The following is a 22,389-nucleotide window of genomic DNA, read 5'->3' as shown; positions in this document are numbered from 1 at the left end:
TTTTGTCAGAGGGTCTCATTAAGTTGCCTAGGCAAGACTCAAACTTGCCATGCACCTTCTTGCCTCAGCTGCTGGAATTACAGGCATGCTGTAACACCACACCACACCTAATGTTAGTTTCTTAAGAAACCTCCCTTCTGACTTCCACAGTGACTGTACTAATTTACATTCCCTCCAGCAATGTAGAAGGGTTGTCAGCCCCCGCTTCTCCTGTGCATTCTTGCCAGCATTTGATATATAGTAATATAGTGATTGATTGATTGATTGATTGATTTGATGGGGGGAGGACAGGGTCTTGCTTTGTAATTCAGCCTGACCTTGAACTCACTGTGTAGCCCAGACTGGTAAGGAACTCGCATCCTCAGCCTCCCAAGTGCTGGAATTACAAGAGTTTGTCACCACACCTACCTATGTTTTTTTGTGTTCTTGATGATAGCTAGTCTGACTGGGATGAGATGGAAACTCAGTGTACGAGGTATGATTAAAAAATACAGTGCATCGAGCCACAGATTTAGTTCAGCAGCATAGCATCTGCCTGGAAAGCTCAAGGTCCTGAGTTTAATCCTTTGGTACCAAAAAAAAAAACCCACCAAAAAACCCCTGTATGATCCCAATCAAAATACCAACAGCAGGGCTGGGAATTTAGCTCAGTGGTTCTGCCACCTGCCTCACAAGCACAAGGTCCTGAGTTCAATCCCCAGTACCAAAACAAAAAACAAACAAAAAAAAAACAGCATTCCTCACAGAACTAGAGAAAACAATCCTAAAATTCATATACAGTCAGAAGAGATCCAGAATAGCAAAAGCAATCCTGGGGAACAAGAACAAAGCAGGAGGCATCACAATCCTGGATTTGAAGTTATATCACAAACCTATAGTGATAAAAAAACAGTATGGTACTTACACAAAAACAGACATGTAGATCAGTGGAACAGAATACAAGATGCAGAAACAACTCCATGCACATTCAGCTGTATGATCTTTGACAAAGGGGCCAAAACCACACTGGAGGTGTATGTTTAATAAATGAGCTGGGAGCTGCCTGTGGTGGCATATGACTGCAAATCCTAGCACTAAGGCTGATTCAAGAGGATTGTTATGAGTTAGAGGCCAGCCTGGACTACACAACGAGATCCTGTCTCAAAAAACTTTTTTTTTTTTTTTTGGTACCATGGATTGAACTCGGGTCCTTGTGCTTGCGTAGCAGGCATTGAAACCACTGAGCTAAATCCCCGGCCCTCAAAAAACTTTAAAAAAAAATTTTTTTAATTTTAAAAATTAAACATGGATCAAAGCTCTAAATGTTAAAACAGAAACAATCTGCTGTAAGATAAAATACCTCAAACTCTTGAAGATGTAAGTGTAGGCAAAGACTTTTTTTTTTTCACAGAGAGAATCTTTATTTGCCTGATGCGCAGCATGAACAGAGAGATCCTGCCTTGATTCCTTTCCAGTGCCCAACTAACTGATCCGTAGCATCGCTGAGCCGTCTGCTGCCCGGAGAACAGCTTCATTATTGTTTTAGGCCCCAAATGAGAGGAAGCACTTCTGATATTTCCTCTGAGTCCATGTCTTCACACTTGTTTATTTCTAGTTTCAAATCAGCTGTACTGCTCCAGAAGCAACGAGAGGTGCAATGGTTCTGTATCGGATCAGTTCCGGTGAGCCCTCCTCCAAGTCAATCGCATAGTCCTGCTCATCTGCTTCGGGTTCCACCAGTATGTTTTCTTGTCGTTCTTTCACTCTCAGAAATACATATGAATCTAGGCCTGGTTTGGGAACTGCCCTCAAGAGGTCCACCTTTTTTAAGTTTGGAGGCATGTGCTTTAAGGCGACATTCTTCAGATAGGTCTCTGTGTGAGCCATGTATGTACTCGTTGGCGAAGGCAAACTCCCCTGGAGAGAGGCTGGAAGGCTCCCCCTCAGGGCGTGTTTTCTCTTTCTCAAGGAGATGAGGGGCAAACTTCTCTATCTTCATGAGTCGACACCGAAAGTAGCTGCTGAGGACATAGTGGATCCTCTCCATCTCCATTCGATGGATACTGACCTTCAGATCCTTTTTAGCTCGTTGGATATTTTTCTTCCGTATGATCTAGCTGTTCCATGACACATTCTACAATTTCAGGCTTGCTTTCTAACAGCTCGGGGGCAAACTTTTCATTCATCCAGGCCTGCTCCAGGCTCTCAATGAGCTCTGCAGGCGTCAGGACCACCTCCTCACTCCCAGCATCAGAGTCCTGTCCCATGAGGTCCAGCTCCTCCGTCATCTTCTAGGCTGACTTTTCAGTGTTCTGCCTCCTCCCTCTGGCTGAAGTCAAATTTCAATTTTTCAGAGGCCTCCCTCTGGCTGCGTACACTGCATGCATCCTGACTGGGCGCCCACCACATTGGCAATGCTCACTCTTCGGTCTTCCCTCACCTCAGCGGCTAATTCCTCTCTGTTACAGTGTGGACAGCGCCCGTGTTCTGGGCCCGGTACCGCTCGGTAGCGGAGTCACAGTGCCCTGTCCCGCCGGGCCTCCCTCACCCAGGCACTTGGAATGCGGGAGAACTAAACAGGGGCCGACCTCCCGGAGCCACGAGGCGCGACGGTGGCGAGGGCGGTCCGGGCAGGGACACTGTCACCCGTCCCACAGCCGTTCCCGAGAGACCAAAAGCTGCCGGCTCTCCAAGGAGCACGCTGATAGAGCAGCGCTCCCGGAACGAACCTTGCCAGAACCTCCCGGGACCCACCTCGGCAAGGACTTTCTGAAAAGAATCTTAATGGCACAGGAAATAGTACCAAGAATCAACAAATGCGATCATATCAAATTACAAACTTCTGCACAGCAAAGGAAACAACCAACAGAGTAAAGAGATGACCTACAGAATGGGAAAAAAAAATTTTTTTTTGCCAGCCATTCTCAGAGGACTAATATCTACAATATATGAAGAATGTTTAAAAAATTAAACTCCCCCAAATAAAAGATCCAGTCAAAAAATGTGCAACTGAGGTGAATAGACACTTTTCAGAAAAAGTAAAAATGGCCATTAAATACATGAAAAAAACTTTCAACATTGCTGGCCATTAGAGAAATGTCAACTAAAACAACACAGATTCCTTCTTACTCCAGAAAGAATGTCTATCATCAAGAAATTAAGCTGGATGTTGTGGTGCTTGCCTGTAATCCCAGCTTTTTGGGAGACTGAGGCAGGAGGATTCCTGTGACTTCGAGGCCAGCCTGAATTATATAGCGAGACCCTGACACAAAAACAAAATCAAATACTAGCAAATGCTGGTGAGTCTCCAGGGGTAAAGGAACTCTTCTACATTGTTGGTGGGAATATAAACTGTTACACCCAGTGAGAGAGAACCAACCAGAGACGGATATTAAATCCACACAGGAGTTTATTACCGGCCAGGACCCAAGCCGAGCATCGGACTCGGACTCGAGCCTCAACTGGGGGGAGATTAACATATTTTATACACCTTTGAGGCCAGCAGTTTCTAGGCCCACCTATGGGATAGAACTAGTAAAGCAAGCAAAAGGTACAGCAGCGGAACATCCTGCTGTTAGAACATTTGTAATTGTTGTTTCTAAGAGACTCTAAGGGGAGGAGGTTTCTAAGCTTCCTCCTTTTGAGTTCATCTAAGGGCCAGGCAGGTGGGTCGTTCAGCAGCAATATGGAGTCTGTCTTGCTAACTAGGGCCCTTCATAAATTAATACGACCACTATGAAAATCAGTGTGTAGACTCCTCAAAAAACTAAACATAAAAATTCCACTTGACTCAGCTATTTCCCTTGTAGGTATCTTCCCAAAAGAGTTAAAGACATCATATTACAGGGATACATGCATGCCCATGTTTATAGCAGCACAATTTATCTAAATCTTAGCAACAGCCCATCAACAGGTGAATGAATAAAGGAAATGTGGTATCTATACACAATAGAATATCACTCTGCCAGAAAGGATAAACTTGAGTCATTTGTAGGAAAATGGATGCACCTTAAGACCATAATGTTAAGTGAAATAAATCAGACACAAGCTTAAATATCACAATTGGTCTTATTGAGAAACTGAAATTATAAGTAAAGAGCAAACTAAAAGTTAATAGGAAACAAGAAAGTAGATGTTTTGTAAATGGAAGAGGACCAATAGAGGGAAAAGGGAAGTAAGAATTAAAATGAGCTGGGAGTGGTGGTGCATGCCTGTAATCCCAGCACTTGGGAGACACCAACAGGAGGATTGCCCCAAGTTCGAGGGTAGCCTGGGTTACATAGTGATTTCAGGGCCAGCCTGAACTACAAAGTGAAACCCTGTCTCAAAACAAACAAACAAAAGAATTAAGATGTGTTACGTGCATGTACTAATCTCCATAGTTAATGTAATCATGATGTATAGGAAACATGTAATAATAAAAATTGAAACATTTTAAATTTATTTTTGTTTGTTTGAGACAGGGTCTCATTATGTAGTTCAAGCTGGTCTTGAACACACTATGTAGCCCAGGCTGGCCTCAAACTCATAGTGATCCTCTGTCTCAGTCTCCCAAGTGCTGGGATTACAGGCATGCACCACCACTCCCAGCTCATTTTAATTCTTACTTCCCTTTTCCCTCTATTGGTCCTCTTCCATCTGGGGATCAAACTCGAAACTTTGCGCTTTCGAGGCAGGCAGCGGAACCACTGAGCTAAATCCCCAGCCCAGCATCCATTTTTAATATAGGTGTAACTTTCTGATACTGGAAGCAGGTCTTACTCACCTTTAACTAATTCTCCACCTCCTTCTGACTCTCCATATAGTTGACCTGGACATCCACCTTATATAACCATCTACTGATGGTCACCTTGTTAGAGTATAGTCAAACAGAACCTATCTGACTCATTCAATTGACCTCACATCCCAGATGGGCCACACAGATGTGCTACAGTAATCATTTCTCAATTATAGCATCCGCTTTCTCTAAACCCACCAATCAGAACTCTGTGCAGAAAATTTGCTTCACCTTGGACCCCACTAAAGACTTTGGCCCAGAGGCTTCCCCGTCTCCCTTTCTGCTCCTCTGGCTGCATGCTTGTCTCAGAGGCTCCTACTCCCCACTGACCTGTGATGTGTGCTGCCATCTTTTCTCTGGGATCTGAAATACACTGCTTCTGTTATTTCCTGTGTTTTGCTTTGCTGCCCCTTCTGTTTCTCACCTGACTGATGCACCTGAACTTTACTTCCTCCCTAGCCAGGGCTGTACTTGACTGCAGCTACTTTGTTATGAATAAACTGGACACGGGTCAGACAAGAGCTACAAGCATGTCTGCCAGTATAGCTTCGTGTGAGAGAAACCTGGCATGGGTCAGACATGTAAGCATTAGGCCATCTGCCAGGGTAATTAAGTATCCATGAAAAGTACACCATAAAGTATACCATGACCAAATCTGGAGCCCCACTAGGGCAGGGCTCTTTTATAACCTCTTCCCTGAGAAAGATCTCAAGACCAGATTAGAAGAAAAATACATTTGAATATGCAAGTCCTTCTCCAAAGAGCAGCTAAAGGAAAAAGAGATTCTCTTCCCAAAACTATTTTGTTCTAATTTTTTGTTGCATTTTTTTCCCCTTTAACGGCAAATGGCTAACAGGTTCTGGTTTTCTATCTTTCCCCAGTATCAGAGCCCTACCCAGAAAAGAACAAGTAAAAGCCATTTGTGTCACACATACAAATGCAGCCCCATTGCTGCTTCCTTCAGCTCATAGGACAGATGGGTTCATTACATACCTGTACTTGTTCTGCTTGTCTCAATGTCCCTCCAACAGACACAGAATCATTTTACTCCATCATTTCTGACACCCCATGATTAGATTAAAATCAGTAGGGCAGAGAGCAACCTTGAGGAAATGGATTCCCATTCACAGAATTCTCAAGGGATCTGCATCGTTTAGACATAACGGTGGTTGCAGTGGTCACAATAAAATCTCACCCTTAAATGGCCACCTAATGTCATCAGCATTTGTCAAGTGGACTTAAGTCTTTATATTGCCTTGCACTTGCTTATTTGTAACCTAAGGATAAGCACCCTGTCTTTTATCTAGCTCCTCAAGGAAAGGTTTTCATATGATAAGCATTTAATTATATCTGGAAGTTTCATTTGTTTCTTTCTTTTTTTTTTTTTTTTTTTGAGACAGGGTCTCACTATGTAGTCCAGGCTGGTCTAGATCTCAGTGATCCTCCTGCCTCAGCCTCCTGAGTGCTGGGATTACAAGCATGCACCACCACAGCTGGCAGGAAGTTTCATTTCTAGATGTATATTCAAAAGAAAAAGAATTTTTTTTGGAGACATGGTCTCACTATGTAGTTCAGGCTGGCCTTGAACTCACCATGTCCCCCAGGCTGGCCTCAAGCCTGTAGCAATCCTCCCACCTCAGCCTTCTGAATGCTGGGATTACAGGCATGAGCCACCATGCCAGGCCCCCAAAAGAAATAATTTTTGGAGTACAAACTTGTACGCAGAAAAATGTTCCTCTTTGAAGTCACGCACAGTAGCACATGCCTATTATCCCAGCACTCTAAGGCAGGAGGATTGCTTCAAGTTCAAGGCCAACCTGGGCTACATAGTGAGGCCAGGACCAGCCTGAACTATATAATGAGACCATGTCTCAAAGAAACAAAGAAAGAATGCTCCTCAAAGGCAAATCAAAAAAATGTAGAAACATAAATGGCTTTCGATAAGCTTTAACCAAACAAATTGTGGTAGATAGAGTACTCTTTAATGAAGAAGATATTGAAGAAGGCAGGCAAAAAAAAAAAAAAGGAAAACAGAGAGGAAAGGAGGAAGTGAGAAATAGGAAAGGAGAGGAAGAAAGAGGGAGAAGGGAAGGAAAAGAAAGTAGGAAAGAAAGGAAGGAAGGAAGAAGGAATGGAAGAGAAGGAAAAGGAAAGGAAAGAAGAGGGTAGTTATAACTTAAGATAGCTGGGCATTATGGTGTTCACCTGTAATCCCAGCACTCTGGGAGGCTGAGGCAGAAAGATCACATGTCTGAGCCCAGTCTGGGCAGTTTAGTGAGATTCTGACTCAACATTATAAAAAAAGGGCTGGATATGTAGCTCAGTGCAAAGGCCCTGGGATCAATCCCAGTACTGTTAAAAAAAAGGAAAATAAAGTGATTAAAAAAAAAAAAAAACAGATGTAGCTACTTCTCCTTAGTCTGCTCTCCATAAATACACTACAGATGTGACCACACTATACATACAATTATGTCCTTTTCATTAAAAATTCCATGTTTTTCATCATGAACAACCCATACATGGGCCGAGGATTTAGCTCAGTGGTGCCATGCCTGCCTCACAAGCACAAGGTCCTGAGTTCGATCTCCAGTACCAAAAAAAATAAAATAGATAACCCATACATGATATATAAAAAAGCTTAAAACTTTCCTAAATGGCTACACCAGTTTACTTAACTATTCTGTTTTCTTATGCTCATGATTTTTTTTTTGGTACTGGGGATCGAACTTGGGACCTTGTGCTTGGAAGGCAGGTGCCAGAACCACTGAGCTAAATCCCCAGCCCAATGCTCAAGATTTTTACTGCAAATGTTTTTCAACAACCTGTTCTCATTTTAATTTCCTTGGGAAAGGAGATTGTATAGAAGTTTCAATTTTTGCACATTTAGCTGCAGCCTACCTTACCTTTTGGTTTTTTTCCTCACTTCTAAACTTGAAGTCATTTGGATTGCGATAACCCCATTCTTTAAAACTGAACACAAAAAAATTGGGAAATATGTCAATCAAAATATTAGCAGAGCTACTGGTAATTTTTTGTTTTTATAACTTTAATCAATAAAACTGCTTCTAGGGCCGGAGATTAAGCTCAGTGGTTTCGCCACCTGCTGCGTGAGCGCAAGGACCCGAGTTCGATCCCTGGTACCAAAAAAAAAAAAAAAAAAAAAAGCAACAAAAACTGCTTCTATTTGGAAGACAAAAAATTAAGTGGAAAGGATCTAAGCATTAGGAAACTGACAGACAGTAAGCTAATGCCAATAATAAATGGGGTGATCGCAAAGAAAGCAGTGTTAATCAAATAATAACCCAACACATTTTTTAATTTTTTATTTTTTACTAGTACATGTTTGTGGGCCGGGGATTTAGCTCAGTGGCTCTGGCACCTGCCTTGCAAGCGCAAGGTCCCGAGTTCAACCCCCGGTACCAAAAAAAAAAAAAAAAAAACAAGTACATGTTTGCAGTACATAATGTTTACATTCCTCATGTGGAGTTAGTACATGTACATAACAACTTAATTACTTTTTTCATCCCCTTTTCCTCCTCTCCACCCCCATCTCTTGATCTTCTTTCCATTTAAGAAAAATCTATCTCCCTGCTTCCTATTATCTATTTTTTACTTTGCTCTTCATGGGTTTCTCATATAAAAGAAATCATGTGATATTTAAACATGTGTGTCTGATTTCTTTCACTTAACATGGTGTCAAGATGCATCCATTTTCTTACAAGTGACTCATTTATCCTTCTTCATGGCAGAGTAGTACTCCATTTTGTGTAAATACATTTTAACAGTTCATCTGTTGATGGACATATGGGCTATTTCCAAGATTTAGCCAGTATGAGTTGTGTTATTATAAACATTGATATGCATTTATCACTGTAATAGCATGTCTTTAACTCTTTCAGGAAGATACCTAGAAGGGGAACAGCTGGATTGAATGGAATTTCTAGGGGGGTTTTTTGAGGAATTTACATACTGGGCCCCAGAGACCTCTGGGAAATGTATCCCAGTGCCAGACACTCAAGGCCAGCACGAAGGCGGGTAGCAGTTATAGGCCAGGCAACTGGAGGAGCTGCTAAAGTCCTTACAACACCTTTAAGTCACTGGCAGGAGAGACAGCCAAAGAACAATTTGGGGCAGGCAGTAGCTTTCAGACAAGGGAGATCCTGGGAAATGTAGTCTACAGAAAGCTGGCACAAATGGACACGATGAATCCGATGAAATGTAGTCCAGACCAGAACCTCACCTGGTACTCAGTGGATCCTGGGAAACGTAGTCCAGGGCAGGCCATCACCAGGGATGGGGTGGATGCTGAAACATACAGTAGTCAAGTCTGGCAGTGCACAGTTTGAGAGCACGCCAGCCCTAATACACGGCGTGATCAAAGAATTGGATGAATGATTAAATTTTAGGAAACCATTACTGTAAAATACACATTGCCAAGAACGATGGAAAAGGTGTGATTAAAGTGAGAAGGAATATTATTTTGAGGGGAGTTAATGGCAATATGTCTTACAGTAATTCTTTTATTTAAACGTTCACTATATTGGGGGGGGGTACCAGGGATCGAACTCGGGTCCTTGAGCTTGCAAGGCAGGCGGCAGAACCACTGAGCTAAATCCCCGGCCCATTCACTGTATTTTTTAAGCATACCTCATTGAACAAACGTTTATGGCAATTTCTGTCAAATAAAAACACTGCAGTATGTTCCCATACACCTTATTTACTGGATCTGGGACCGTGCGATTCTGGCTCTTCCCCAAATCTTTTGAAACCTTTTGAAATGATTCAGGATATCAAGGCAGCCATGATAGAGGACTTCCATAACTGCTTCAGAAAGTGGCAAGAATGTTGGGATGAGAAGAAATATTTTGAAGAGGATTAATGGCAATGTCTTTTATTGTAAATTTTTTTAAAAATTTAAACATTCACTGCATTTTAAAAAAAATTAGAATGCACGACTTGAACCTCTTTCGTGACTACGGTCAATTCTCATTCTCTAGGGGAGAGTTGGAAGACCCTGAGACACAAAGACGTCCCCTTGCACGGAACGGGAGGGATGGGATGGGCAGCGCCAGTTGGAGGGTTAGCCTGCAGCTTTAATCTGAGGCTACAATCACCAGCAGTGGAGAAGCAGCTGCCAAAGAGATTCAAAGAAGAGTTGGAATCCTCAGTGTTACACTTTTGTGACTCTATGTAAATATTAATGCATTACCCCTGTAGGAGCCAGCGAGGGAGGCTCCATGTCTGAGATCATCTGTCATAAAATCAAAATAGTTGCAAAAGTTTTCCAACTCCTAATGATTCAAGAAGAGAGAAACAAGTGACTCACACCGGTAATCCCAGGTCTTTGGGAGACTGAGGCAGGAAGATGGCAAATTTGAGCCTAGCTGAGCCAATTTAGCAGTTGAGCCAGAACCTGTCTCAAAAAATAAAGCGCTAGTGAAGCCCCTGGGTTTAACCCCCAGTATTGAAAAGAAACGGGGGGGAAGGGGCGGGGGGACACGACACTTCTTTCTGGCCATCAGGCTTTCTGATGAGAAATCTGCCATTCCAATTGTTTTCTCCCTATTAAAGGGGGGGGGGTTCCTCATTGCTTTTAGTATTTTTCCACTGTCTTTAATCAGAAGTTTGACTGTGTGCGTGTGTGTGTGTGTGTGTGGTTTGAGTCTCTGGTTTTAAAATCTTGATGGAATTTTGCTCAGTCTTGTGAAAACTTACTGAGCTGTTGTTAAAATTCCGTTTTGGGGCAGGGAACTTTGGTGCACACGTTATCCCTGCATTTTGGAGGCTGAGGCAGGGAGGACTGCCTTGAATTAGAGGCCAGCCTGGGCTAGACAGCGAGTTCGGGGCCAGCCTCACTACATAGTGTGTCTCAAAAAAAGAAAACTTGCTTGATTTGGCCCCTTCCCATATTTATTGTTAAGTGTAGTTCCTAAGTCAAATTGTTTCATTTTATTGGCCCCAGTTTGTTAATTTATAAGATATTGAAATAGATGATTAGCTTCTCATTTATTCATTTATTCTGAAAGGTACATTAATAATGATTTGAGAATAACTGATTACCAACTATGTAAATTGTTTCATCTGTAAAATGAAAATGATTGACTATATTTCATAGATTAAATGTGATTTTTTTTTTTTTTGGTACTGCGGATCAAACTCGGGTCCTTCCACTTGCAAGGCAGGCGGTGGAATCACTGAGCTAAATCCCCTGCCTGATTTAATGTGAATATTGACACATTATAAAGTTTTTAGAATAGTATTTTTTGTTTTGTTGTTTTTGTGGTGCAGGGGGTCAAACCCATGGTCTCACATGCTACCCAAGCACTCCTCCACTGAGCTACACCCCCATCCTGATGAATATATTTTGATTACATAACTGAGAATTATAGTAGACAGTTCAGGGAGAGGAAAAGGCAAAAGGAAAGATGCTAATATGGACAGCACAGTTCTAAGACTGTGATACAATCCATTTTTAGTTGATATATAATGTGTCTAGCAAACACATATTTGTATTTGGAAGTACTTCTAGAAATAAAAATTTAAAATTTAGACGAACTTTTTTTTTTTGGTACTGGGGATTGAACTCAGAACCTTGCACTTTTGAGGCAGGTGGCGGCACCACTGAGCTAAATCCCCGGCCCAAGATGAACATTTTCTATATTACATAAGTTTTAAATTTATCACCTAATTCATAAGAGATAGCTCCACAAATGCCAATAAACACTGTTATTAGAAATATTATATACCAACCCTAAAACCATTATCTAGTTTTGACATATTTTCACCCTTTAAAAAAGAAAAGTAGCTGGGCGTAGTGGCACACACCTGTGATCCCAGCACTTGAGAAGCTGAGGCAGGAGGACCACAGAGTTTGAGGCCAGCCTTGGGCTACATGGACAGTGAGTTCAAGGCTAGTCCGGACTACATAGTCAGATCCTGTCTCAAAACACCTAAGTAAATAAATAGGAAACTTTGCATTTGGTCAGAGGTCAAACTGGGTATTGAACCCAACTCATTCACACCGAGCTGCATCACCAGCCCTTTTTGTTTTGAGACAGAGTCTTGCTAAATTCCCCAGACTGGGCTGGAATTTGAGATCATGCTGCCTTAGCCCTCCACCATGCTGGGCTAATTTTGCACTTTTAAAATAAGAAACGGAGTAACTTAAGAAACAGGTTAATTCACTATTTCAGTCATCGCTACTGCATGTTTCCATTCCAAATGTGATGGGAAGTACTGAGGATTGAACCCAGGGCCTCTGCACATTCCCAGCCATTAAAAAAAATTTTTTTCCCCCCATTTTGAGAGTTTGCTAAATTGCTAAGTTGCCTAGCTTGAGCTCAAATTGCCATCCTCCTTCCTGCCTCAGCTTCTCAGAGTGCTGGTACTACAGGTGTGCATCACCAGGCATGGCTCCATTCTTTAAAGAATGTACTTAGGGGCCAGGAATTTAGCTCAGTGGTGCCGCGCCTGCCTCACAAGCACAAGGTCCTGAGTTCAATCCACAGTTCCAAAAAAAAATGTAGTTAGGAACCTTCTGCTGAAATTTCCTTCTCCTCTTTGGGAGTGTCCCTTCTAATACACTCCTAAACATGTGCAACATTCAGTGAGTTTCAGAACTGGAAAAGCTATGGGGTGGTATACTGAATAAAGAGGGAGCCACCAAAAAACTATACCTAGATTCTTTCTGCCTCAATTCCTTACCATTTGAAATGTAGTCAGAAACTTTAATACTGGGGAAATATCTTGCTGGTGTCCTCAGCTGTTTTGTATACAAATATAAATAGGAATACCCAGAAATAAACTAAGAAGATCCTGAGTCAGTTGGCAGCCCTACCACCTCTCCACTTCAGTCACAGGGCTAAGGAGTGGCCTGATGTGGCCACTAAATGTCTTCTGCATCAGTCCACAGCAGCTGCACCCTCAACACTCCACCCTGAGCACTAGTGGCCTTTGGTGGTCTTCTCAAGAAAGACAGGACCAAGGTCTCTACCAGAAAGGCTTGGTGTACAGTGGAGACAGCCCCAAGGTAAGGCAACCATCCTGCCTCTGCAGCCAGCCTGTGCAGCAAGGCATGTTCCTGAGCAGGTCTCACCACAGCTGGTTTCCAGATGCTGCAGCCTACAGGCTGCCTTTCTTAGGAATGCCCAAGATTAAAATCATTACATGTGTCTGATGAACGAAAAATTTTACTATTCTCTAGCCTGTAGTAATGTTTGCCTTAAAGACTATTTTGTCTGATAGGTTTTTCTTGGATATTATTTGGTTGACCTCTTTTTTTGTTGTCTCCACTTTTAAGATGTATTGCATTTAAATAGTTTATAACCATTAAACAAAACCAAAAGAAAACCATTTTACAATCTTTGACTTCAACTGGACATGGTATCGCATTCCTGTAATCCCAGTACTTGGAAGTACAGGAAGATTGACCTGAGTTTGAGGCCAGTCTAGGGTACAGAGCGAATTCAAGATCAGCCTAGAATACATAGCAAGACCCTGTCTCAAAATACATACATACATACATAGAAATAAAAATCTTTTGACTTTAACTGAAAAGTTGAGACAATTTAATTCATGGGATTAACATTCTAGATTTCTATTAAATTATGTGGTTTCTATTTCACTTTTTCTACCAGAAGTATACTTTCCCTAAGTGACCTCATCTTATCTCCTGGTTTTCATGTAATCCCAAAGTAACTGAATCTCTTCCATTTTCCACTTGGTGTCAAACCTCTCAAATCCAAACCAACTGTCTATTCCCTCCCAATCTGCTCCAACACTGTATTAAATGACATGCCCGCTTAAAAGGTTTAACCTTGTCCTTGATACAATACAGTGTCATTATTCATTTTGGCAACTCATGTCAGCTCACCCCTAAAATACTCATTTTCAACCATCTTCAATGTTACATCTCTTTTTCACCTTGCCTCAATGCTTCCTCGGCCTCTTAAATGGACTCTCTGCTTCTACTCGTTTTTTTTTTCTTTTGGTACTGGGGATCCCTGGCCCTCTGCTGGGTTCTTTACCCACTCTTCGTGAAGTATGATGTGATCTCCCAATGTCAGTCATATCATCATGCTTATATCCATTCTGGTGAATTCTCAGTGCACTTAAGGAGAAAAATCTGCCAGGCAATGTGGTGATGCACGCCTGTAATTCCAGCACTTGAGGCTGAGGCAGGATCGTCATGAGTTTGAGGCCTGCCTGGACTACACTGTGAGTTCAAGGACAGCCTGAATTACATAGCTAGACCTTATCAAAAACAAGGGCTGGGGATTTAGCTCAGTGGATCCGACGCCTGCCTCGATAGCTCAAGGGCCTGAGTTCAATCCCTGGTACCAAAAAAACAAACTCCAAAATAAAATCTTGGGCTGGGGATTTAGCTCAGTGGTTCTGGTGCCTGCCTCCTAAGTGCAAGGTCCCAAGTTTGATCCCCAGTACCAAAATAAAAATAAAATCTTTGTATCTAGGTAGTCTGTAGATTTAATGGTCTATGTCTAGCTAGTCTATTATCCCAGCATTCAGGAGACTAAGGCAGGAGGGTCACTACAAATTCAAACCCAGCCTGAATTACATATCAACACTGTCTCAAATAAATTAAAATAAATAAATAAAATCCAAACCAGCCATAGTGGCACAGGCCTGTAATCCTAGCAGTCTGGGAGACCAGGGCAGAACTGAAAGCACAAATCAAACCTAGGCAATTTAGTAAAACTCAAAAAAATAAAATAAAACTAGGGAAGTCAATCTCTAGCACTTAACCGCCCCCGCCAAAAAACCAGGTTCTTCTCAATAGCATTTTACAATACAATCGTATAGTCCATGCTCAATGACATCGTTTTCATATTATTTATAAACAAAATAAAAATTTAACTGTTTTCCCACTACACAGTAGAACACTCAAGATTTCAAAAGGGCAGCATTTGTTGATACTCATAATCTGTAGGTTAAGTGCATTTCCACCTATTGCACTGAAATGGCTATGTTGTAATTTGGCTTTAGTTTTAACTATCCCTCTAAAGATATAAAGTTACCTCTCATTTTCTAGATACAAAATGTAAAACTACGGATGTATACTAGGATGGTTAGATTGAGTTTTTAAAATGGGTCCCTGGCACAATAGCACAGTCCCTTGGAAATTAAAAATGCACATCCTCAGTACTTTTGACTTAGTGGATCAGAAAAGAGTTACACACATTACCTCACAAACCCTCTAGGCTTAAGAGTCACTAATTTGGATAAACACTCTAGGGTTAAAAAGTTGAGCTAAATGGCAAGTTACTGATTTAAATGACAAAAATCATGATTAACTGCAAAACTGCAGAGACAGGTCTTCCTATAAGTAGCTTTTGTCTCATAAAGAGAATACCTTTAAATGTGAATAAAAATTATGTATATATGTGTATATATATATATTCACGTCATGCAGAGAAAAAGGGATTCTTATTACAAAAAACAAAGGTACCTATAGACCCAGCATTCTGGGAGGATGAGCCATCAAATTTTCAAGTTTTATGTATGTATATATAAAAAAAGAAGTAAAACTGGAGCTGTACCTCAGTGCAGAGCCCTGGATTCAAACCCCAGTGGTGGTGGTGGGGTGACAAAAATTCATCTAGATATTTAAGTATTAATCTGTAGTCATTCCTTCAAAAAGGATGATACTGTAATTGCATTAACTAATGAATTTATTTTTGAAGGTTTGGAAATCAACCTCAATGCAGTTGTATTCACTTTTACTCTTCAGTAAAATTACCAGTTTTAGTTGTGTTTTTTTTTTTAATCCTCAAAGATTAGTTTACACAACAGAACTGTCCAGGTCAGAGCCATTTCTCATTGTGAACCACCCCACCCTCTATAAAACAAAGCTTTGTCTATTGAAGTAATGGGAGGAAAGAAATACAGGTTAAGAGTGGAATCTAAAGTGGGTGTGCTAGACAGAGCACAGCACGTCTGTTCCCAGCATGGGAGAGGCTGGCAAATTCAAGGCCCACTTTGGCTAATGAAATCCTACCTCAAAAATACAGACTGAGATCTAGGTATTTGCATCTAAGGCACTAAACTGTGGAAGGTCAGGAACTTTAAGTGTTCTTTTGAAAAATAAAATTAGGAAAAATGTTTAGTTCAATTCACAGGATAGTAAAATTTAACATTCCAAAAATCAATCCTTATTTAATAAATCTTGAATGAAAAGTTCTTTAAAAATTAACCAGGTAGGGCCTGGGATTTAGCTCAGGGCACTGCAACAATCCCTGGTACCCCAAAAAAAAAAAAAAAGCAGGCACAGTGGTGCACACCTGTAATCTCCACACTCAGGAGGCGGAGGCAGGAGGATCACAAGTACAAGGCCAGCCAGGGGAACCTAGTGAATGTGTCTCAAAAACAAAAATATAAAAGGGCTTGGGATATAGCTCAGTGGTAGGGCACTTGCCTAGCATGTACAAGGCCCTGAATTCAACCACAAGTACCAAAAATGTAAAAAATGAATTTCTAAGCCCAAGTGGTATTTTGCAAAATGTTAAAAAATGTGAAGACACAGATAATATAGCACACACTATAACCTGTCAAAACAAAACAAATTTGGAGTATGGTGTCACTTTTAATTTTAATAAAATAGATAATTTCATATTACATAGAGTAAGTCCATCCACTCACTGTTGATAAATTTTTAGAAATAATTTCTATAAAAAGTTTAGTATTTGACTGGGAATTAATTCAGTATGTGACTTCTACAAGTACACAATTCCCATCATCACCCTATTCTTTTAATTTTGTGAAACTTTAAAAATACAGAAAAGTACAAAAAATAAGACAAGATATCCATATACCACAATGCAGAATTAGTATCTTCATATATTTACTTGCAGCTTTTAAGAGAAATGGATATTTATATAAAAAGATTAAGCCCCTCCCCACCCCCACCCCCACTCATTCCCTTCCCTTCTCCACTCTTCACAGGCCACCATCAAGAGTTTGGTCTGTATCCTTCCAACTGATTTCAAAAACATTTACATATGTATGTATATGCATTAGCAATATAAAGTATTGAACTTCATCAAGGAAACATAACTCAAATTTACAAAAAGTCATTGTACTATATGCATCATTCTGCAACATTTTTCCTTCTCAACTTTTAGATATTTCCATTAACATGTGTTCCATTTTTACAGATGTGTAGTATTCTATCTTAAGAATTTTCCATTTTGTTCCAGATGGAGATTTAAATTGTTTCCATTACCTGGCTACTACATTATTTCCTGAGCATACATACAAGTAAAACTAATATGTATTCTTGAATTTGTTATAAGGAATGTTTTCCTACTCTCAAGCTCATAACCATTTTTAGTATACTGGCTTTTTATATTTTTCTTCAATCCCTGTGGGTTTTACTATCCTGTGTAATCTATGGTCCATTCTCCACCCTTGGAGAACAAATTACCTCCAAATAATTTTTTCAAGTCTTATTATTTCTTCATCTCCTAATGCCATCTCTTACATATTCCAAATTCGAATAAATGCATAGGTCTCTTTCTGGAATCTTCTGCTCTGCTGAATCGTTGTCACAAAGGCTTATTTGTAGATGATCATATGTTTTTATTTCTTCCTAATACTTATACCTTATTTTCTTATATTGGTGAAGATCTCCAGACTTATGCCAAGAGCAGTAACAGGCCTCTATTTTCTGTACCCAATTTTAGGGAAATGCATTTAAAGTTAATTATTACCTCTGCTACAGTTTTCTTGGTCAGGCAGTCTTTTCATCATACAAAAATCTTTTTCTTCAGTATGCGCTAGTTGGTATCCCGTAAGTTTTAGCATTTGTTAAAGTTCACCTCACCTGCAGTGCTTTGCTTCAAAATATTTCAGATGTACTGTGAGATACAAATTCCTGGTGCACATTTTCCCATTTTGAAGATAGTCACATGTTTTTTAATGAGTATGAATTTTCTGGTGTCTAATATGGTGTGACTTCTGACTGAAAGCTTTCCCACATTCACTACATTGATAAGGCTTCTTACCTGTGTGTATTCTCAAATGCAGGGCTAGGGTTGAGAACTGTGAGAAAGCTTTCCCACATTCGTTACAACCATAGGGCTTCTCACCGGTATGGCTTCTCACATGCACAGTGAGAGATGAACTCTGAGAGAAGGCTTTTCCACATACATTGCATTCATAAGGTTTATCACCTGAATGAATTCTCACATGCACAATAAGTGATGTTCGCTGAGAGAAGGCTTTTCCACATTCATTACATTCATAGGGTTTCTCTCCAGTGTGAATGTTTTGATGCTTTATGAGGTACTTCTTCTGGCCAAAAGCTGTCCCACATTCATTACATTTAAAGGGTTTCTCTCCAATATGAATTTTCTCATGCTCAGTAAGATTTGATTTGCCACTAAAGGTTTTCCCACACTGCTTACATATGAAGGGCTTCTCTCCCGTGTGAGTTCTCTGGTGTCTGATGAGGTTTGACTTCTGAATGAAAGCTTTCCCACAATCTTTGCACTCGAAAGGTTTCTCTCCAGTGTGAATTTTCTGATGGGTAAGGAGGTTTTCTTTCTGGCTGAAGGACTTTCCACAATCATTACATTCAAAAAGCTTCTCTCCAGTATGGGTGTTCTGATGTTTAATGACATACTGCTTTTGGCTAAAGGCTTTCCCACATTCATTACATTCAAAAGGTTTCTCTCTAGTATGAAAAAGCTCATGCTCAGTGAGATTGGATTTGTGGCTGAAGATTTTCCCACATACCTTACAGGCAAAGGGGTTTCCCCCGCTACAATTTCTCTGCTGGCTGAGGTGTGACATCGGAATGGAAGCTTTCCCACATTCACAAGATTTCTTTCCAGTATGAATTTTTTGATGAATGAGGATTTACTTTTGGCTGAAGATATTTCCACATTTCTTACATTTATAAGGCTTCTTTTGTGTATGACCTCTCAAATGTAGAATAAAGGATAAAGTCTGAGACAATTTTATCACACGTAGCCAAAGCTATCTCTCCAGTATAAAATGCTAATATTCAATGAGGTTATGCTATACTCACTGGTTTCTCTCCAGTATGAATTTTCTGTTGCTCAATGAGATCTGTCATCTAGCTAATGGCTTTTTAATATTCCTTAGAAGTACAGGGTGTCTCTTCAGCATGACTTCTTGGTTCCATGAGATGATGCAGGTGTATAAATGTTTGCCCACATTCAGTAAATTCATACAGTTTTTCTCCAATGGGGAATACTCTGATTTACAAGAGACTATTACCACAAGGAATTAGCTCTGGTAGAGGATTTTCAAATTAATAAAATTAATGATTCTTTTCTACACAGCTTTCCTCATAATTAAGCCTAAATTGTCTTTTGAAGTGAAAATTTCAAAAATGTGTGCCCGAAGAGAAATAAGGTCTGTGAGAAAAGGAAGGATTTTTCTAATTTTCTTATGTTCACTGTTTTTTCCCCAGTCAGTATTCACTGGAGATGGATATAACTTGCCTCCAAAGTCTTGATGTTTCTCATCTGCTCATTATCTTCTCAGGTTTATCCTAAAATAGAATACAAAGAATTATCATTTAAAGGAATTAATGTATAAAACTACTCAAAACTGTAAGTACCACATGGTAAACAGTAATTATTACCTTTAGGCCATCATTACTATTATCAGTAAATTTCCCCATTACTTGAAATAAAGTCTCAGATTTTAGATATGACTGCTATCTCCAACTAAATTTTTTTTTTATCTCCAACTAAATTTTGAGAAGAAAACCCTTGTAGAGGAATTTGGGTTAAAACTTAACACTTGTAGGTCTACAAAGCTTAGATTAATATTACAAATGAGAAAGTCCACTCCTGGGTTTGGTGGCACACACCTATAATCTTAGCACTCTGGGTGGCTGATGCAGGAGGATCTTAAATTTGAACCCAAGCCAGGCATGGGTGGTGCAGGCCTATATAATCCCAGCACTCAGGTCAGGAGGCCAAGGCAGGAGGATCCTTACTAGTTTGAGGCCAGCCTGGGATACTTAGTGAGTTCAAGGCCAATCTGAACTATTAGTGAGACCTTGTCTCAAAATAAAAAGTAAGCCAGGCATGGTTGTACATGCCTGCAATCCCAGCTCTCTGAGAGGCTGATGCAGGAAGATCACTGAGTTTGAAACCAGCCTGGGAAATTCAGTAACTTAGTTGTCTCAAAATAAAAAATATAAAAGGGCTGGAGATGTACAGTATGAAGGATCTGGATTGAATCCCTAGCACTGCAAATAAATGAATGAATGAATGGCAGGAGATACAGCTCAGGTTAAAGGCCCTGGGTTCAATTCCTAGCACCTAGCCAAGACTCATTAAAAGACAAACTCAAAAAAAAGGACATATCAGAAAGATACACACCAATGTTTCTTATTGAAATAAACTGGAAGATTTTCAATGTACAGCAGAACATTATTTGAAGTTCACTTCATGTTAAGACTCTGTAAAAGATGCCAATGTCAACCAAGCTGATCGCACACACACACACAAAAAAATCATGGGGCCGGGGATTTAGCTCAGTGGTTTCACCGTCTGCTGCGCACGCAAGTACAAGGACCCGAGTTCGATCCCTGGTAACCAAAAAAAAAAAAATCAGAAAAAGGAAACGAAGGGAATCAACTATCTCAAAATAAGGACTGGAGATAATAGCTGGAAAAAATGATATAAGGAACAACTGCATTCATACCCTCCCAATAAAAAAAGAGTTGACTACTACTTCATATGAAGTAGTGTAAGGTTGGGTGAAATGCACCCAGATCATAACTTATGCTCCTTGTCACAAAATTTAACCTTACTCATGCTAAGAATCTCCATACTTAGGATATCCAGCATATGAGAAGACAAGGAAGAGTGGCTATACTGAAATCAATCACCATTTTGTAGCGAAGGCCAAAAAAATGTGCACATGAGGTACACATACCTATGAGCAGGATATAAAAGGATCCTTTTCTAAAGAAAGCCTATGTTAAACGTAGGATGCTCCCCCAAGGTAACCATTAATTGTACTTAAATTTCACTGGCCAAAACAGGACCAGATCATGGCTGAGTTCACTAGAGTAAGGCAGTGTAACCTTTTTTCAGGGAAGGGACCATTGGTTCATAAGGCATTTTACTTTCATCCACTGAAGCTTTCCAGGTAAGAGTGCATAACCACCTTTGGTGAGCCATTTTAAAATGACAGTGCAGCAAATATTCCACATACATTTGAGGAACTCCACTAAAATGGAAGGCAGATGAAAATATAGAGAAAGTTGGGCATGGTGGCACATGCCCATAATCCCCACACTGGGGAAGGCTGAGGCAGGAAGATGGCACATTTGAGCCCAGCCTGGGCAAGTTAGCAAAACATTGTCTCAAAATAAGAAAGGGCTGCAAATGCAACTGAGTGCAAAGACTGTGGGCTCAATCTTAAGGGGACAAAGACAGACACAGAGACAGAGACACAGATGGGTGGGGACAACAGATGGAGAGAGGGAAAGAGGGAGGGGGAAGGAGGGGAAGAGGAGGAGAAAGGAGGAGAGGAAGAGGAGGAGGAGGGGGAGAAGGAGGGAGAGGAAAAGGAGGTGGCAAGGCATGACAGTACATGCCCATAATTCTAGCCCTCAAGAGGTCAAGGCAGAAGGATCTTAACTGCAAGGCCAGCCTAAATGACACAGCAAGTTCCAAGGTTAGCCTGGATTACACAGAGAAACCAGGTCTCCAAAACAAAACCTAGTATCAATCACAAAATTAGGAGAAGATATTTTACCAGTGAAAAAGTAATAGGATCTTTTGGGTAAAAAGCATAAGAAGTTTCAATAGTAATTAAGACTATGCAGGAATGGATAAGTTGGGGTAGGCTATATTACGGGGCAGGCGGCAGCACCACTGAGCTAAATCCCCAGCTCAGGGTAGACTATATTACTATCTACCAAGAACAGGGTCTTTACTCCAAAAAAAATTTTTTTTACATTACCTAACTCTAGCAAACTTAGGGATGGCCAGCAGACATTGTGATGCAATCAATACCATCACTAGTGGCAAGTGGCATTTCCTGGTGGAAGTTTTCATAACAAATGCACAGAATAAACAAGGAAATGCAACAACTGAGTCTCAGAGAGCTGAAGGCTAAGGCAGGAGGGATTCCAAGTTCAAGCCCAGTTGGGGAAATTAGCAAGACTGTCTTGAAATACAAAAAGTGATAAAAAGGGCTGGGTGTGTGTTCCTAGGACTCGTGAGGCTGAGGCAGGAGGACTGCCATGAGTTTGAGGCCACCCTGGGCTACATAGTAGAACCCTGTCTCAAAAAACGAACAAAAAAGTGATAAAGGCTGGAGATGTAGCTCAGTGCAAAGGCTCTGGGTTCAATCTCCAGTACTAGAAAAAAAAAAGTCTCAGAAAAAGGCAAACAACTAACTACAGGAAATTTATTCAAAGAACAAAAAAACTGCTTCTAAAGTCCTAATTCTCCAAACAGAAAGGGCCCATTTGGTACTTATATATTAAGACCCATACCTAAGCGCAATACCGTAACATTTCACAAGGAAAAAGAGGTTATATTTTCAGAAAGAAATTAATTATGTATCACTGAATAAAATAGGGCTCTGAATGGCATCAAATTTCTCAAAAGAAACATAAG

General features: G+C 40.5%; 1 protein-coding gene and 1 pseudogene across 2 annotated transcripts; both read right to left on the bottom strand.

Moving 5' to 3' along the window:
- Positions 1 to 384: 384 nt before the first annotated feature.
- On the bottom strand, positions 385 to 15,997 carry LOC147824009 (DNA replication complex GINS protein SLD5 pseudogene; annotated as a pseudogene). Its single transcript, XR_015443102.1, has one exon. The product of XR_015443102.1 is annotated as a DNA replication complex GINS protein SLD5 pseudogene (transcript).
- A 345-nt stretch (positions 15,998 to 16,342) lies between these two features.
- Znf146 (zinc finger protein 146) lies at positions 16,343 to 18,565 on the bottom strand. The gene has a single exon (XM_087191328.1). The coding sequence runs from the start codon at positions 18,563 to 18,565 to the stop codon at positions 17,687 to 17,689; it is 879 nt and encodes a 292-aa protein (XP_087047454.1). The 3' UTR covers positions 16,343 to 17,686.
- Positions 18,566 to 22,389: the final 3,824 nt, after the last annotated feature.

This window comes from Heterocephalus glaber, unplaced genomic scaffold (assembly GCF_053883595.1).
Source record: "Heterocephalus glaber isolate CG9 unplaced genomic scaffold, H.glaber_assembly_v1.0 deba00001561, whole genome shotgun sequence".
In the NCBI taxonomy this organism is placed as follows: Eukaryota; Metazoa; Chordata; class Mammalia; order Rodentia; family Bathyergidae; genus Heterocephalus; species Heterocephalus glaber.
The sequence above is the reverse complement of the archived record's forward strand: the minus strand, read 5'-3'. Positions and strand labels throughout refer to the sequence as shown.